This window comes from Salvelinus namaycush, unplaced genomic scaffold (assembly GCF_016432855.1).
Source record: "Salvelinus namaycush isolate Seneca unplaced genomic scaffold, SaNama_1.0 Scaffold119, whole genome shotgun sequence".
Classification (NCBI taxonomy): Eukaryota; Metazoa; Chordata; class Actinopteri; order Salmoniformes; family Salmonidae; genus Salvelinus; species Salvelinus namaycush.
In genome coordinates, this window is record NW_024057886.1 from 21,628 (window position 1) to 37,805 (window position 16,178).

Here is a 16,178-nt window from a genome sequence, read left to right on the forward strand (position 1 = left end):
TAGAAGATCTATGTTATAACAACTATACTAAATATTACATCTAGTTCAGGTAGAGGGAGTACAATATCTGGAGAGGTAGAAGATCTATGTTATAACAACTATACTAAATATAACATACAGTTCAGGTAGAGGGAGTACAATATCTGGAGAGGTAGAAGATCTATGTTATAACAACTATACTAAATATTACATCTAGTTCAGGTAGAGGGAGTACAATATCTGGAGAGGTAGAAGATCTATGTTATAACAACTATACTAAATATTACATCTAGTTCAGGTAGAGGGAGTACAATATCTGGAGAGGTAGAAGATCTATGTTATAACAACTATACTAAATATAACATACAGTTCAGGTAGAGGGAGTACAATATCTGGAGAGGTAGAAGATCTATGTTATAACAACTATACTAAATATTACATCTAGTTCAGGTAGAGGGAGTGTGTATTGTTACTGACTTGCCACTGTCGCTGAGGTGTCTGAATTCCTGTTTGTATGTGTTTATGTGTGTGTGTATCTGTACTGTCTTTGTCGTGTGTGTGTGTGTTTATAGTTAGTGACTTGTCACTGTTGGCGAGGCGTCTGAACTCCTGTGTGTGTGTTTATACTGTGCTTGTCTTTGTTGTGTGTGTGTGTGTGTGTGTGTGTGTGTGTGTGTGTGTGTGTGTGTGTGTGTGTGTGTGTGTGTGTGTATAGTTACTTGTCACTGTTGGCGAGGCGTCTGAACTCCTTCACGCTGAGCGGTTTCTTCTGGATGTTGAACTGAGTGAACAGGCCTGACTGGCCTGCAACCATCTGCTGTATCGGGGCATGGATCACCAGGTCATCAATATCATCATAGCTACACCGAGGACGCCAGCCCTTAGGAGGAATCACCTGGAGACAGGTAGAGGAGAGAGAGAGAGAGAGAGGGGGGGGGTTATCACCTGGAGACAGGTAGAGGAGAGAGAGAGGGGGGGTTATCACCTGGAGACAGGTAGAGGAGAGAGATGGGGGGGGTTATCACCTGGAGACAGGTAGAGGAGAGAGAGAGAGGAGGTTATCACCTGGAGACGGGTAGAGGAGAGAGAGAGAGGAGGTTATCACCTGGAGACGGGTAGAGGAGAGAGAGAGAGGAGGTTATCACCTGGAGACGGGTAGAGGAGAGAGAGAGGGGGAGGTTATCACCTGGAGACGGGTAGAGGAGAGAGAGAGAGAGGAGGTTATCACCTGGAGACGGGTAGAGGAGAGAGAGAGAGAGAGGAGGTTATCACCTGGAGACAGGTAGAGGAGAGAGAGGAGGTTATCACCTGGAGACAGGTAGAGGAGAGAGAGGAGGTTATCACCTGGAGACGGGTAGAGGAGAGAGAGGAGGTTATCACCTGGAGACGGGTAGAGGAGAGAGAGAGAGGAGGTTGTCACCTGGAGACGGGTAGAGGAGAGAGAGAGAGGAGGTTGTCACCTGGAGACGGGTAGAGGAGAGAGAGAGAGGAGGTTGTCACCTGGAGACGGGTAGAGGAGAGAGAGAGAGGAGGTTGTCACCTGGAGACGGGTAGAGGAGAGAGAGAGAGGAGGTTATCACCTGGAGACGGGTAGAGGAGAGAGAGAGAGGAGGTTATCACCTGGAGACGGGTAGAGGAGAGAGAGAGAGGAGGTTATCACCTGGAGACGGGTAGAGGAGAGAGAGAGAGGAGGTTATCACCTGGAGACGGGTAGAGGAGAGAGAGAGAGGAGGTTATCACCTGGAGACGGGTAGAGGAGAGAGAGAGAGGAGGTTATCACCTGGAGACGGGTAGAGGAGAGAGAGAGAGGAGGTTATCACCTGGAGACGGGTAGAGGAGAGAGAGAGAGGAGGTTATCACCTGGAGACGGGTAGAGGAGAGAGAGAGAGGAGGTTATCACCTGGAGACGGGTAGAGGAGAGAGAGAGAGGAGGTTATCACCTGGAGACGGGTAGAGGAGAGAGAGAGAGGAGGTTATCACCTGGAGACGGGTAGAGGAGAGAGAGAGAGGAGGTTATCACCTGGAGACGGGTAGAGGAGAGAGAGAGAGGAGGTTATCACCTGGAGACGGGTAGAGGAGAGAGAGAGAGGAGGTTATCACCTGGAGACGGGTAGAGGAGAGAGAGAGAGGTTATCACCTGGAGACAGGTAGAGGAGAGAGAGGTTATCACCTGGAGACAGGTAGAGGAGAGAGAGAGGGGGGGGTTATCACCTGGAGACAGGTAGAGGAGAGAGAGAGGGGGGGGTTATCACCTGGAGACAGGTAGAGGAGAGAGAGAGAGAGGAGGTTATCACCTGGAGACAGGTAGAGGAGAGAGAGAGAGAGGAGGTTATCACCTGGAGACGGGTAGAGGAGAGAGAGAGAGGAGGTTATCACCTGGAGACGGGTAGAGGAGAGAGAGAGAGGGGTTATCACCTGGAGACAGGTAGAGGAGAGAGAGAGAGGGGGTTATCACCTGGAGACAGGTAGAGGAGAGAGAGAGAGAGGGGGTTATCACCTGGAGACAGGTAGAGGAGAGAGAGAGAGGGGGTTATCACCTGGAGACAGGTAGAGGAGAGAGAGAGAGGGGGTTATCACCTGGAGACAGGTAGAGGAGAGAGAGAGAGGGGGTTATCACCTGGAGACAGGTAGAGGAGAGAGAGAGAGGGGGTTATCACCTGGAGACAGGTAGAGGAGAGAGAGAGAGGGGGTTATCACCTGGAGACAGGTAGAGGAGAGAGAGAGAGGGGGTTATCACCTGGAGACAGGTAGAGGAGAGAGAGAGAGGGGGTTATCACCTGGAGACAGGTAGAGGAGAGAGAGAGAGGGAGTTATCACCTGGAGACAGGTAGAGGAGAGAGAGAGAGGGGGTTATCACCTGGAGACAGGTAGAGGAGAGAGAGAGAGGGGGTTATCACCTGGAGACAGGTAGAGGGTGATAATCCCCAAATTACACTCAGACAGGTTGTTCTCATCTTTCCTGAACAGACACACTTCCAGTCCTACTCTCAGGCACACACACACACACACCTTGGCGAGGCCAGCACGGTGCGCCCCCTGTGACTCCATGTAGGCCAGGTACCGGTTGAAGTCTCTGAATTCCTCCACGGTGGGCCTGAAGGTCATGATCTTGCAGGAGGGGTTAACAGGGCCGTAGACCTCCGCCCCTGCCATCCTGCCTGCTCACACAGATGAAGCCCTGACAGAGAAATAGTTACGCCTTATTATAATCTCATTACAGTAATAGGTTGTGTTAACTACGGGGGAAGCAGTGGAATAATATCCTAAGGAAACAGGGCAGGAGGGGTTAACAGGGCCGTAGAGCTCCGCCCCCTGCCATCCTGCCTCCACCAATTAAAACCCAGACAGAGAAAAAGAGTATAAAATAAACTGGGTGGTTCGAGCCCTGAATGCTGATTGGCTGACAGCCGTGGTATATCAGACTGTATACCACGGGTATGACAAAACATTGATGTTTACTGCTCTAATTACGTTGCTAACCAGTTTATAATACCAATTAGACACCTCAGGGGGTTTGTGGTATATTGGCCATATACCACACTGCCCTGGCCTTAGTGCTTAAATAGAACACAGGCTAGGGCCATAGGTTGTCTGACTAGACTGATAAAACCTAGATACATACTGTAGATCCCAGCTAGCCTACATACCGTAGAGACACTAGATCCCAGCTAGCCCACATACCGTAGAGACACTAGATCCCAGCTAGCCTACATACCGTAGAGACACTAGATCCCAGCTAGCCTACATACCGTAGAGACACTAGCTCCCAGCTAGCCTACATACCGTAGAGACACTAGCTCCCAGCTAGCCTACATACCGTAGAGACACTAGCTCCCAGCTAGCCTACATACCGTAGAGATACTAGATCCCAGCTAGCCTACATACCGTAGAGACACTAGATCCCGGCTAGCCTACATACCGTAGAGACACTAGATCCCAGCTAGCCTACATACCGTAGAGACACTAGCTCCCAGCTAGCCTACATACCGTAGAGATACTAGATCCCAGCTAGTCTACATACCGTTGTTTAACTTGGGTCACACGTTGAGGGTAGCCTTCTACAAGCTTCCCACAATGAGTTGGGTGAATTTTGGCCTATTCCTTCTGACAGCACTGGTGTAACAGTCAGGTTTGTAGGCCTCCTTGGTCGCACAAGCTTTTTCAGTTCTGCCCACAAATTGTCTATAGGATTGAGGTCAGGGTTTTGTGATAGCCTCTCCAATACCTTGACTTTGTTTTCCTTAAGCCATTTTGCCACAACTTTGGAAGTATGCTTGGGGTCATTGTCCATTTGGAAGACCCATTTGCGATCAATCTTTAACTTCTTGACTGATGTCTTGAGATGTTGCTTCAATATATCCAAATAATTTTCCATCCTCATGATGCAATCTATTTTGTGAAGTGCACAGAGTCCCTCCTGCAGCAAAGCACCCCCCCCCCCAACATGATGCTGCCACCCCCGTGCTTCACGGTTGGGATGGTGTTCTTCGGCTTGCAAGCTTCCCCTTTTCCTCCAAACATAACAATGGTCATTATGGCCAAACAGTTCTATTTTTGTTTCATCAGACCAGAGGACATTTCTCCAAAAAGTACGATCTTTGTCTCCATGTGCAGTAGTCTGACTTTTTAATGACGGGTTTGGAGCAGTGGCTTCTTCCTTGTCGATATATATGTCGATATAGGACTCGTTTTACTGTGGAAATAGATAATTTTGTAACTGTTTCCTCCAGCATCTTCACAAGGTCCTTTGCTGTTGTTCTGGGATTGATTTGCACTTTTCGCACCAAAGTACGTTCATCTCTAGGAGACAGAACGCATCTCCTTCCTGAGCGGTTTGACGGCTGCGTGGTCCCATGGTGTTAATACTTGCGTACTATTGTTTGTACAGATGAACGTGGTACCTTCAGGCGTTTGGAAATTGCTCCCAAGAATGAACCAGACTTGTGGAGGTCTACAATTATTTTTCTGAGGTCTTGGCTGATTTCTTTTGATTTTCCCATGATGTCAAGCAAAGGAGGCACTGAGTTTGAAGGTAGGCATTGAAATACATCCACAGGTACACCTCCAATTGACTCAAATTATGTCAAATAGCCTATCAGAAGTTTCTAAAGCCATGACATAATTTTCTGGAATTTTCCAAGCTGTTTAAAGGCACAGTTTACATTCACTAAATTAACTTCTGACAGATTATTTAATTTATAATTCACTGTCTGTAAACAATTGTTGGAAAAATGACTTGTGTCATGAACAAAGTAGATGTCCTAACCGACTTGCCAAAACTATTGTTTGTTATTAACAAGAAATTTGTGGAGTGGTTGAAAAACGAGTTTTAATGACTCCAACCTAAGTGTGTGTAAACTTCCGACTTCAACTGTAGTCTACATACTGTAGAGATACTAGCATCACAGCTAGTCTACATACTATGTGCAGTACTACAGTAGCCCTATTTTACAGCACAGAAGTAACCATGTATTTACTAAGTAGTATTAAAACGGTTATCATAAACTGGGTTGGTTCGAGCGACCCGAATGCTGATTGGCTGACAGCCGCGGTATATGACAAAACATGTCGTTTTACTGCTCTAATTACATGGATAACCAGTTTATAATAGCAATAAGGCACCTCACATCAGGACCAGGGTTTGGGAACAACACACAGTGTTGTGCAGTGTAGGCTACAGTATTGTTTAAATGAATAACACATCAATAAAAAGCAACACGTAGGATATTATTGTGTAACTAACCAATAAGGACCGATAGCAATAATAACCGGTGTGCAACATATTTATTCTTCTTCTCAGGCCTTATTGGTTAATGACACAAAACCTCCGAGGCAGCAGGCTTCTCTTCCTTCTTCCTGAGTCCAGCTCTAACACACCCGTTTCTACTAATTAACTCATCATCAATCCAATAAGCATTGATAAGCTAGTAGATTAGCTGATCTAAACCCAGTGTTGCAGACAGTGCAACTACAATAAATCTACCTCCAAAATGGCCCCCTATTCCCTATATAGTACACTACTTCTTACCATAGGCCATAGTATAGGAGTATGGGTTCTGGTCAAAAGTTGTAACGTGTAACCTTCAGTTCCGCTGTGTGTTATTTACAAGTTGACCACTGGGTGGCGGTCATCTCCCACAAAGGAAATCGTGGTACTCTGCTAGTTACCACCAGCAGGGTTCCGATCACCACAACTCTGCGTCTATCCCGAATGTCACCCTATTCCCTACATAGTGAACTACTTTTGACCAGGGCTTACATCAAAATTAGAGCACTATATAGGAAATAGGGTGCCATTTGGTATACTTTTTTGAATTTACTTTGACAAAGGAGACAAAGGACTAGACACACAATAACAGTTGGTTTCTTTTTTTAAAAATTGTTCAGGCAAAACAGTACATTGAGGAATATACCCACAATAAGGAAATGTGTCTCAAATCATTCATATAGATTATCTCGCAAAGCAATGAACGGGTTATACAATAACAATAAACAATAACAATAAAACGTTACATTTGAATTGATTCGAATAAAGTAAATCTATGAATTCTGTTGTTGCAGTTACAATATAACGGTATTGATCATGCTTGATATAAAATGGTAACTTTGCCATTTAAAGCTGTTCAAATATTTTCTTAAATCATGCACTTATATCTAGTAGCTACATGATTAAATCACTTGTGACAGTGCATTTATTTCCCAAGATAAATCCGAAGTGCAGTGTGGCTAATCTGATCTTTGTCCGTCTTTCTGTCTGAGCTAGCCTACGTTCAGTTGTGGTAGCCAGCAATGGCAGATCGAAGGAGACAGTTAAAATAATTGATAACTACGACTGATTGAATCAACCACTCCCTTTCTTTCGTTATTGTCAGAATTCAAGAGTCTTACAGTGGTCAAACGTGAGATAAATAACAAGAACTGGTTACGACGAGAAAAGGGAAAAGTAGCCAGTTTGCTAAACTGGCCATCTGCACAATGCGCGTAGCAGAGAGGGGTTTTAAATCCCATCTTGAATGGATGCAGTCGAGATTTATGCTAGCTAACAAGGCCCGCGGTAGCTAGCAAGCTACTAGCTGACGAAATATACTGCACGAATTGAACATATATCAACCATAAATAGTCTGGCTATTATCCAGACACACAGAGAAATACATTTAGCTAGTAACGTTAGTATTGTGCATCGCAGTTTCACTGGTTTAGCTAGCTAACAACAGATTAACAGTTAGCTAGCTATTTGCTAGTAGAAGTTAGCACAACGTAAACACCAAATCAACGGGTTCGAGCTAGCCTCACAAGCTACTTGTGAGGGGTAACTGTTACCTAGCCAGTAATAAAACAGGGTATAAGAAACATTCTGTGTTAGATGTGTACCGTAGACTATGTCCAAGCAGAGCTGCTATATCTACAGCCAGTTAACTCTATGCAATAATGTCTGAATCAATTGATAATGCATGCATGCAGCGAAAACGAGTTGCTGTTATTAGCCAGCGTGTGCCAATTTGGGCTAGCTAGCAACAGTAGCTAGTTAGCTTAGCCAACTAGCTAGCCTAGCTAACCAGTCCACTGCTACAAACGAAAATAGACGCCACAAACTAGTTGACACTGAACGTTATAGGCATGGATTTAACCCGTGTTATAGATTGCATTTGTTAGGAAATTTGTACTGTACCTTTTGGTGTATGAAAAATTGTGTTTCGTTGTATTGTTGTTTATCTCTTCTCGCCCTGATCGCCCAGCTGTTTTCATATAACAGCTGGTCTACAGCGACTTGTTCTTCAGACTTCTGCCAGGTCGATAAGTAGATTTCAGACCAGTGGTGTAGTTGGCTGCCCCCTGTCGGCCAAAGATGCACCTTCACTTCCACAAATGTAGAAAAAATAATAAACATAACAAAATGAAGCATTTATTTAATTTTAGGAATATTTTCTACAAATGTTCATTCAGAAATGCTTGGTTTTTCACTTTGGGGACAAATTTCGATTTATATTTTCTCCCTTCCTGTTTTCCTATTGTTTCAGTGTCTACACAGAATGTCACAGTTTATACATGTAAATAATGAATAAGACTACGTGTGTGCAATATGCATGTCGCTAGCTATGTTTGTTATCGTTGCACGGTGCTGTGTGTGAAGCAGGTGTTATGACTAATTACAGCTAGCACTACCGACTTGGATATAGTGAAAGAGGAGTGGCATCTATCACCGTTGCGTCCGTTTGGTTCACTTAGGAACACAAACGGTCCAAAAAGGGGAGGAACCTACCTGAATTCGTCCAATAAGAAACTATAATTTTCGTTGCAAAATATTTACCGTTAAAACGTTTTGCTACGACATGGATTAATGAATACACCCCCAGGGTGAGAGAGAGAACACCGATGACTTTCTATGAACATGGCCGCTCAAGATGAACTCAGTAAGTTTCTACCTGTTTTTGCAGTGATTAAATGCATGTAAGATACTTCATGTATCGGTAACACGTATTATTGCATTTAGTACACAGTCATAACTTATTATATCAAGCAAAACGCCTGTGATATGAACTCTAAACGTTGATTTGAGGTAGCTAGCTAACGCTAGTAGAAGGCCGTCTGCACAGTCATGGTCCAAATGAAAGTGTTACAGTTGTATTAAACATCAACGTGATCTGATGACGACTGGAATAGTTTTACATTGGATCAGTCATTTCATTCCCTATTTGTAACGATGTCATGTTAGATCTGTAACTACGATTAACTAAACGATTATATGCCTTGTGCCAATTTGGCGTAACGAAGTGGCTAGCTTGCTGGTTAGCAGTGCAGCCAGGCGTCCGGGACAATATGAATTGTCTTGGAAGATTAGCCTTGTGTGTGAAGTTAGCTAATTAGCGCTAGTAGCTAGCTAATTCATTGCAAGTAATCTAGTTATGTATCTCGGTGTAACAGGTTGCATACATGGAATGAAAGATGACACACTTAATTTTCAGTGTAGTGAGTGTGTTGGCAAACACACCTCTCACAAGGTAACGTTAGCTAGCCATTTTCCCCCACCCACAGCAGCAGTTAGCTAGCCACGTTTGAGATGATTTAGGGAACTGACTAACCAGCCAAATCACCAGCTAGTTAGCTAGCTACTAATTTATATCATTAATTCCTTGCCAACTAGTTGCCAGTCTGATGCAAGTCGAAAGCATATACGCCCTGTCTGACAGCTAATGGCTATGTCATGCAGGCTTTGTGATCTAGCTCAGAACAGCATGTAACTGCCTATCCACCCCAGTTATAACACATATAACACAATACAAGGTGCATTAGCTATTATAACAGTCCCTTGTTGATACGTTATGTCCAAATGTTGTAGCTACATTTGAAATGTTTACAGTTGAGTCATTTAGCAGACTCTCAGTCTTAATCAGAGTAAACTGAGCCACACGGGACCAGCTAAATGGACATACACACTCTCTGTGTTTTCTGTACCTTATTTGGACAGGTGTGTTTTCTGTACCTTTTAATTAGACAGGTGTGGCATTACAGGTGAGTACAGAGGTAGAAGGCGTAGTTTGAAATGTGGACACAGGGAGTGAACCCCGGTCTTCGGCGGGGAGCATTATATGTGCATAGAGACCCGGGACTGGCTCCGCTAGATGAGAGGCTACATGTTCAACATTTAGTTGGCCCAATCTCCCAACCAAACCACTTATCTAAGGCTGTGACGAGAGTTAGGGGATGCCTAATGTGATGAAATCACAGTAAGGACTGGTTTCCTGGACACCAGTTATCTAAGGCTGTGACGAGAGTTAGGGGATGTCTAATGTGATGAAATCACAGTAAGGACTGGTTTCCTGGACACGGATCAAGCCTAGTCCTGGACTTTAAGCATGTGTCACGGGGTGGGATTTGGACCCTGGCGTCCCAAATGGTACCCTACTCCCTATACAGTGCACTACTCTTGACCGGAGCCCTATAGAACCTGGTGAAAAGTAGTGCACTACTCTTGACCGGAGCCCTATAGAACCTGGTGAAAAGTAGTGCACTATAAAGGGAATAGGGTGCCATTTGGGACGGCCTAGTATCATCATTTCTAATTTTCAAATCCTCCCATTACTTTCTCCTCCTCCTTTCTCCACCTCTCTCCTAATTTCTCCCCACCTAATTTCTCCTCCTGTCTCCTCCTCCCCTAATTTCTCCTCCTGTCTCCTCCCTTCTCCTCCTCACCTAATTTCTCCTCCTGTCTCCTCCTCTCTCCTCCAGATCAACTGGAGAGAGTTTTCTTGCGTTTGGGCCATGCCGAGACAGATGACCAACTCCAGGACATCATATCCAAGTTCCTGCCCCCGGTCCTCCTCAAACTGTCCAGCGTGCAGGAGGGAGTCAGGAAGAAAGTAAGGGACACACTGATGTCTGTTTCTTCCGTCCTACAGTACCAGTAGCCTGCACATAGCTGTGTCTCCGTTCTCCGGCACCCTTTTCCAGGAAGTGTTCACTTGCACTTATTCTCGCCGGTATTTTACAATGGAGGACTTGGAAACTCCCTCCGGCCAGTGCTTACATCAATCCTATGCTTTTAAATCCATGACGTTGTAACGTCCTGACCAGAGTTCTTATGTGTTTTGCTTGTTTAGTGTTGGTCAGGACGTGAGCTGGGTGGGAATTCTATGTTGTGTGTCTAGTTTGTCTGTTTCTGTGTCCAGCCTAATATGGTTCTCAATCAGAGGCAGCTGTCAATCGTTGTCCCTGATTGAGAATCATATATAGGTGGCTTGTTTTGTGTTGGGATTTTGTGGGTGATTGTTTCCTGTCTCTGTGTTTTGTCTGCACCAGATAGGTGCTGTCTCGGTTTTCACATTTGTTATTTTGTTACTTGTAGTAGTGTTACCGTTTATTCGTCTATTAAACATGTTGAACACTAGCCGCGCTGCATTTTGGTCCTCTCCTTCATCCCAGGAAGAAAACCGTGACAGACGTGGTGTGTGGAAGACAAGTGCACATAGACACAGCTGCTCAATGTTATTGGGAAAGGCCCATCCACAGCACTGTAGTAATATCAATCACTTAACAGTCAACTAGTAAACATAGTGACATTGTCCCCCTCCATACGTTGGTGGTGTGCATGCTGCTGTAATTGGGTTGCCGGAAGCTGTTCTCTCCATATCGAAACACAGATTAGTTGTAGACCTGCTGGTACACACTACTAGTACACTATACAGTAGCTTTATGCTCATCATAAACCATCTCTTCTAACAGTCAACTGGAATCATCATCTATTCTCTACCAGGTGATGGAGCTGCTGGTAACGTATTGTTATAACTAATTATAACCTCTTGTTCTCTCTACCAGGTGACTAATACTACTGGTAACGTATTATTATAACTAATCATAACCTCTTGTTCTCTCTACCAGGTGATGGAGCTACTGGTAACGTATTGTTATAACCTCTTATTCTCTCTACCAGGTGATGGAGCTACTGGTAACTTATTATTATAACTAATCATAACCTCTTATTCTCTCTACCAGGTGATGGAGCTACTGGTAACGTATTGTTATAACCTCTTATTCTCTCTACCAGGTGATGGAGCTACTGGTAACGTATTGTTATAACCTCTTGTTCTCTCTACCAGGTGATGGAGCTACTGGTATCGTATTGTTATAACCTCTTGTTCTCTCTACCAGGTGATGGAGCTACTGGTAACGTATTGTTATAACCTCTTGTTCTCTCTACCAGGTGATGGAGCTACTGGTAACGTATTGTTATAACCTCTTGTTCTCTCTACCAGGTGATGGAGCTACTGGTAACTTATTATTATAACTAATCATAACCTCTTGTTCTCTCTACCAGGTGATGGAGCTACTGGTAACGTATTGTTATAACCTCTTGTTCTCTCTACCAGGTGATGGAGCTACTGGTAACGTATTGTTATAACCTCTTATTCTCTCTACCAGGTGATGGAGCTACTGGTAACGTATTGTTATAACCTCTTATTCTCTCTACCAGGTGATGGAGCTACTGGTAACGTATTGTTATAACCTCTTGTTCTCTCTACCAGGTGATGGAGCTACTGGTAACGTATTGTTATAACTAATCATAACCTCTTGTTCTCTCTACCAGGTGATGGAGCTACTGGTCCACCTGAACAAGAGGATTAAGAGCAGACCTTTGATCCAGCTACCAGTAGAGACTCTCCTGGTTCAGTACCAGGACCCTGCTGCAGCATCCTTTGTTACGGTAATGCTCTACATTCTACCTGAGGGGGGTGCGTTCAGCAGGACACGAAAGTTGTGGAAAGTTCAGATGGAAATATATGACATAGAACAAACATGCCTCTCGAAGACGTGTGGAATAAGGAGTCACGACGGGCTCTATTCGTTATATTTCTATGCCTGCTGAAAGTGGCCTTGGTCTACTTCGACAGCCTGGTTCAACTAGATGGTAATAGACCACTCCCCCCAGGGTCTGGTTGGGTGTCGGGTAATGTTGCCCCTACACACTGATCTTGAGTCAGTGTAGCATTTTTCTCTACTAATGGTTAAGGTTGGGATTGGGAAAGGAGAAGCTGATCCTAGATCTGTACCTCGGGGAGACTTCACCCTGGAGCTGTGCAGCCTTCTGTCCTTGCTACTGCTTGATCTTTGGGGAATAGAGGGCTATTTGGGATACTTCCTGTTATTATCTATGTAGGGAATAGAGGGCTGTTTGGGATACTTCCTGTTATTATCTATGTAGGGAATAGAGGGCTGTTTGGGATACTTCCTGTTATTATCTATGTAGGGAATAGAGCTGTTTGGGATACTTCCTGTTATTATCTATGTAGGGAATAGAGAGCTGTTTGGGATACTTCCTGTTATTATCTATGTAGGGAATAGAGAGAGGGCTGTTTGGGATACTTCCTGTTATTATCTATGTAGGGAATAGAGAGAGGGCTGTTTGGGATACTTCCTGTTATTATCTATGTAGGGAATAGAGAGCTGTTTGGGATACTTCCTGTTATTATCTATGTAGGGAATAGAGCTGTTTGGGATACTTCCTGTTATTATCTATGTAGGGAATAGAGAGCTGTTTGGGATACTTCCTGTTATTATCTATGTAGGGAATAGAGAGAGGGCTGTTTGGGATACTTCCTGTTATTATCTATGTAGGGAATAGAGAGAGGGCTGTTTGGGATACTTCCTGTTATTATCTATGTAGGGAATAGAGGGCTGTTTGGGATACTTCCTGTTATTATCTATGTAGGGAATAGAGCTGTTTGGGGTACTTCCTGTTATTATCTATGTAGGGAATAGAGAGAGGGCTATTTGGGATACTTCCTGTTATTATCTATGTAGGGAATAGAGCTGTTTGGGATACTTCCTGTTATTATCTATGTAGGGAATAGAGGGCTGTTTGGGATACTTCCTGTTATTATCTATGTAGGGAATAGAGAGAGGGCTGTTTGGGATACTTCCTGTTATTATCTATGTAGGGAATAGAGAGAGGGCTGTTTGGGATACTTCCTGTTATTATCTATGTAGGGAATAGAGGGCTGTATAATCATCCTGTGATTATCGTGTCAATATGGCATCTCTCAAACTGAGTAGGCCTATGTTCAAACTCTGTATATATAATCTATGTCTCTGTTTACCATGTTCTTTACTCCCCTGACATTGTGAGATTTTTAATCCAGAACGGTGGATTCTCTCTGCAGAATTTCACCATCATTTACATCAAGATGGGTTACCCTCGACTGGAGGTGGGGAAACAGTGTGAGCTGGCACCAACCCTGCTGACTGCTATGGAGGGCAAGCCTGAGCCCCAACAGGATAGGTAAGGAGAGATATACACACACACACACACACACACACACACACTTGATGTACACACACACCTGCTGACTGCTATGGAGGGCAAGCCTGAGCCCCAACAGGATAGGTAAGGAGAGAGATACACACACACACACTGTACGCACACACACACACACTGTACGCACACACACACACACTGTACGCACACACACACACACTGTACGCACACACACACACTGTACGCACACACACACACTGTACGCACACACACACACTGTACATACACACACACACTGTACATACACACACACACACTGTACGTACACACACACACACACTGTACGTACACACACACACACACTGTACGTACACACACACACACACACGTACACTCTACGTACACACGTACACTCTACGTACACACACACTCTACGTACACACACACTCTACGTACACACACACTCTACGTACACACACACTCTACGTACACACACACTCTACGTACACACACACTGTACGCACACACACACACACTGTACGTACACACACACACTGTACGTACACACACACACTGTACGTACACACACACACTGTACGTACACACACACACTGTACGTACACACACACACTGTACGTACACACACTCTACGTACACACACTCTACGTACACACACTCTACGTACACACACACACACACACTCTACGTACACACACACACACACACACTACGTACACACACACTCTACGTACACACACTCTACGTACACACACACACACACACACTCTACGTACACACACACTCTACGTACACACACTCTACGTACACACACTCTACGTACACACACTCTACGTACACACACACACACACACACACTCTACGTACACACACACACACACACTCTACGTACACACACACACACACACTCTACGTACACACACACTCTACGTACACACACACACACACACACTCTACGTACACACACACTCTACGTACACACACACACACACACACTCTACGTACACACACACTCTACGTACACACACACACACACTGACTTCCTGTCCCCTCTCCCTCCTAGCTTGATGCATCTGCTGATCCCATCCTTGTATCACATGAAGTACCCAAAGGACTCCTCCAACACTTCCAAGGTGGCCTCTCCCTTCATCCTGATGGAGAAACCCAAGACGGTTCAGTTACTGCTGGAGTTCATGCTGGACGTACTGCTGATGCCCTACGGGTCAGTGGGGAGACTACGCTGCCTCTTCAAGGGCCCTGGGCACTAGTAGGGCACTATGTAGGGTGCTGGTAGCTCACTATGTAGGGTGCTGGTAGTTCACTATGTAGGGCTCTAGTAGCTCACTATGTAGGGCTCTGGGCACTAGTAGCTCACTATGTAGGGCTCTGGTAGCTCACTATGTAGGGCTCTGGTAGTTCACTATGTAGGGCTCTAGTAGCTCACTATGTAGGGCTCTGGGCACTAGTAGCTCACTATGTAGGGCTCTGGTAGTTCACTATGTAGGGCCCTGGGCACTAGTAGTTCACTATGTAGGGCCCTGGGCACTAGTAGTTCCCTATGTAGGGCTCTGGTCACTAGTAGTTCCCTATGTAGGGCTCTGGTCACTAGTAGTTCCCTATGTAGGGCTCTGGTCACTAGTAGTTCCCTATGTAGGGCCCTGGACACTAGTAGTTCACTATGTAGGGCCCTGGACACTAGTAGTTCACTATGTAGGGCTCTGGACACTAGTAGTTCACTATGTAGGGCTCTGGACACTAGTAGTTCACTATGTAGGGCCCTGGACACTAGTAGTTCACTATGTAGGTGTACCAGGGACCCTCTGCACACATCAACAACAGTCACCCACGAAGCGTCGTTACCCATCGCTCCACAAAAGCCGCGGTCCTTGCAGAGCAAGGGGAACCACTACTTCAAGGTCTCAGAGCAAGTGACGTAACCGATTGAAAGGCTATTAGCGTGGACCACCGCTAACTAGCTAGCCATTTCACATCCGTTACGTGGGCACTAGTAGTTCACTATGTAGGGAATAGGGTTCCATTTGGGATGTAAGCCTATGGGGCCATTTTAAGTGTTCAGGTATGCTAGTATGTTATCGGTTATTGTTAAAACGGTCTAACATACTATAAAACTTGCAAACAACATGCTCACTCAAGTAATTGTTTTTCCAAAGACTGCTTGAATGAATTATTACAATCCCTAAACAATTTACCTTGTAGTTGACCTCCCCCTCCCTCTCTCTCCGCTGACCTCCAGGTTTGTCCTGAACGAGCCTCCCACTCGTCCAGCTCCCTCTTCCCCTCAGGGTAGCGCTGGGGCAGCGGCGGCCGGACAGGGCCTCCCCCAGCCTCCTCCAGGGATGAGCGTCTACGCTGCCAAGAGGGTCATCGGAGAGGCCCAGTGGAGCCCAGAGCAGCTGGAACAGGTACTGAC

General features: G+C 45.2%; 2 protein-coding genes across 3 annotated transcripts in view; one reads left to right on the top strand and one right to left on the bottom strand.

Annotated features, from left to right (window-relative positions):
• The window catches only part of LOC120036026, a gene marked incomplete at its 3' end in the record, with an annotated part of 28,552 nt that extends 20,796 nt beyond the window's left edge, over positions 1-7,756 (bottom strand). The window contains exons 1-3 of the mRNA XM_038982490.1: positions 7,649-7,756; positions 2,989-3,157; positions 699-874 (exon numbers count right to left, since the gene is read on the bottom strand). Of these exons, the coding sequence (XP_038838418.1) occupies positions 699-874; positions 2,989-3,132 (320 nt within the window). The remainder of the gene's footprint in view (positions 1-698; positions 875-2,988; positions 3,158-7,648) is intronic.
• Positions 7,757-8,330: 574 nt separating this feature from the next.
• ecpas (Ecm29 proteasome adaptor and scaffold) overlaps positions 8,331-16,178 on the top strand; it is a 43,774-nt gene continuing 35,926 nt past the window's right edge. Inside the window, exons 1-6 of one of the 2 annotated variants that reach the window (XM_038982491.1) lie at positions 8,331-8,390; positions 10,207-10,337; positions 12,062-12,178; positions 13,635-13,753; positions 14,811-14,969; positions 16,002-16,170. In XM_038982491.1, coding sequence (XP_038838419.1) covers positions 8,363-8,390; positions 10,207-10,337; positions 12,062-12,178; positions 13,635-13,753; positions 14,811-14,969; positions 16,002-16,170 — 723 coding nt within the window. In that variant the 5' untranslated portion in view covers positions 8,331-8,362. Of the gene's footprint in view, positions 8,391-10,206; positions 10,338-12,061; positions 12,179-13,634; positions 13,754-13,819; positions 13,859-14,810; positions 14,970-16,001; positions 16,171-16,178 lie in introns of those variants that run through there. The other variant, XM_038982492.1, reaches the window with a different exon arrangement.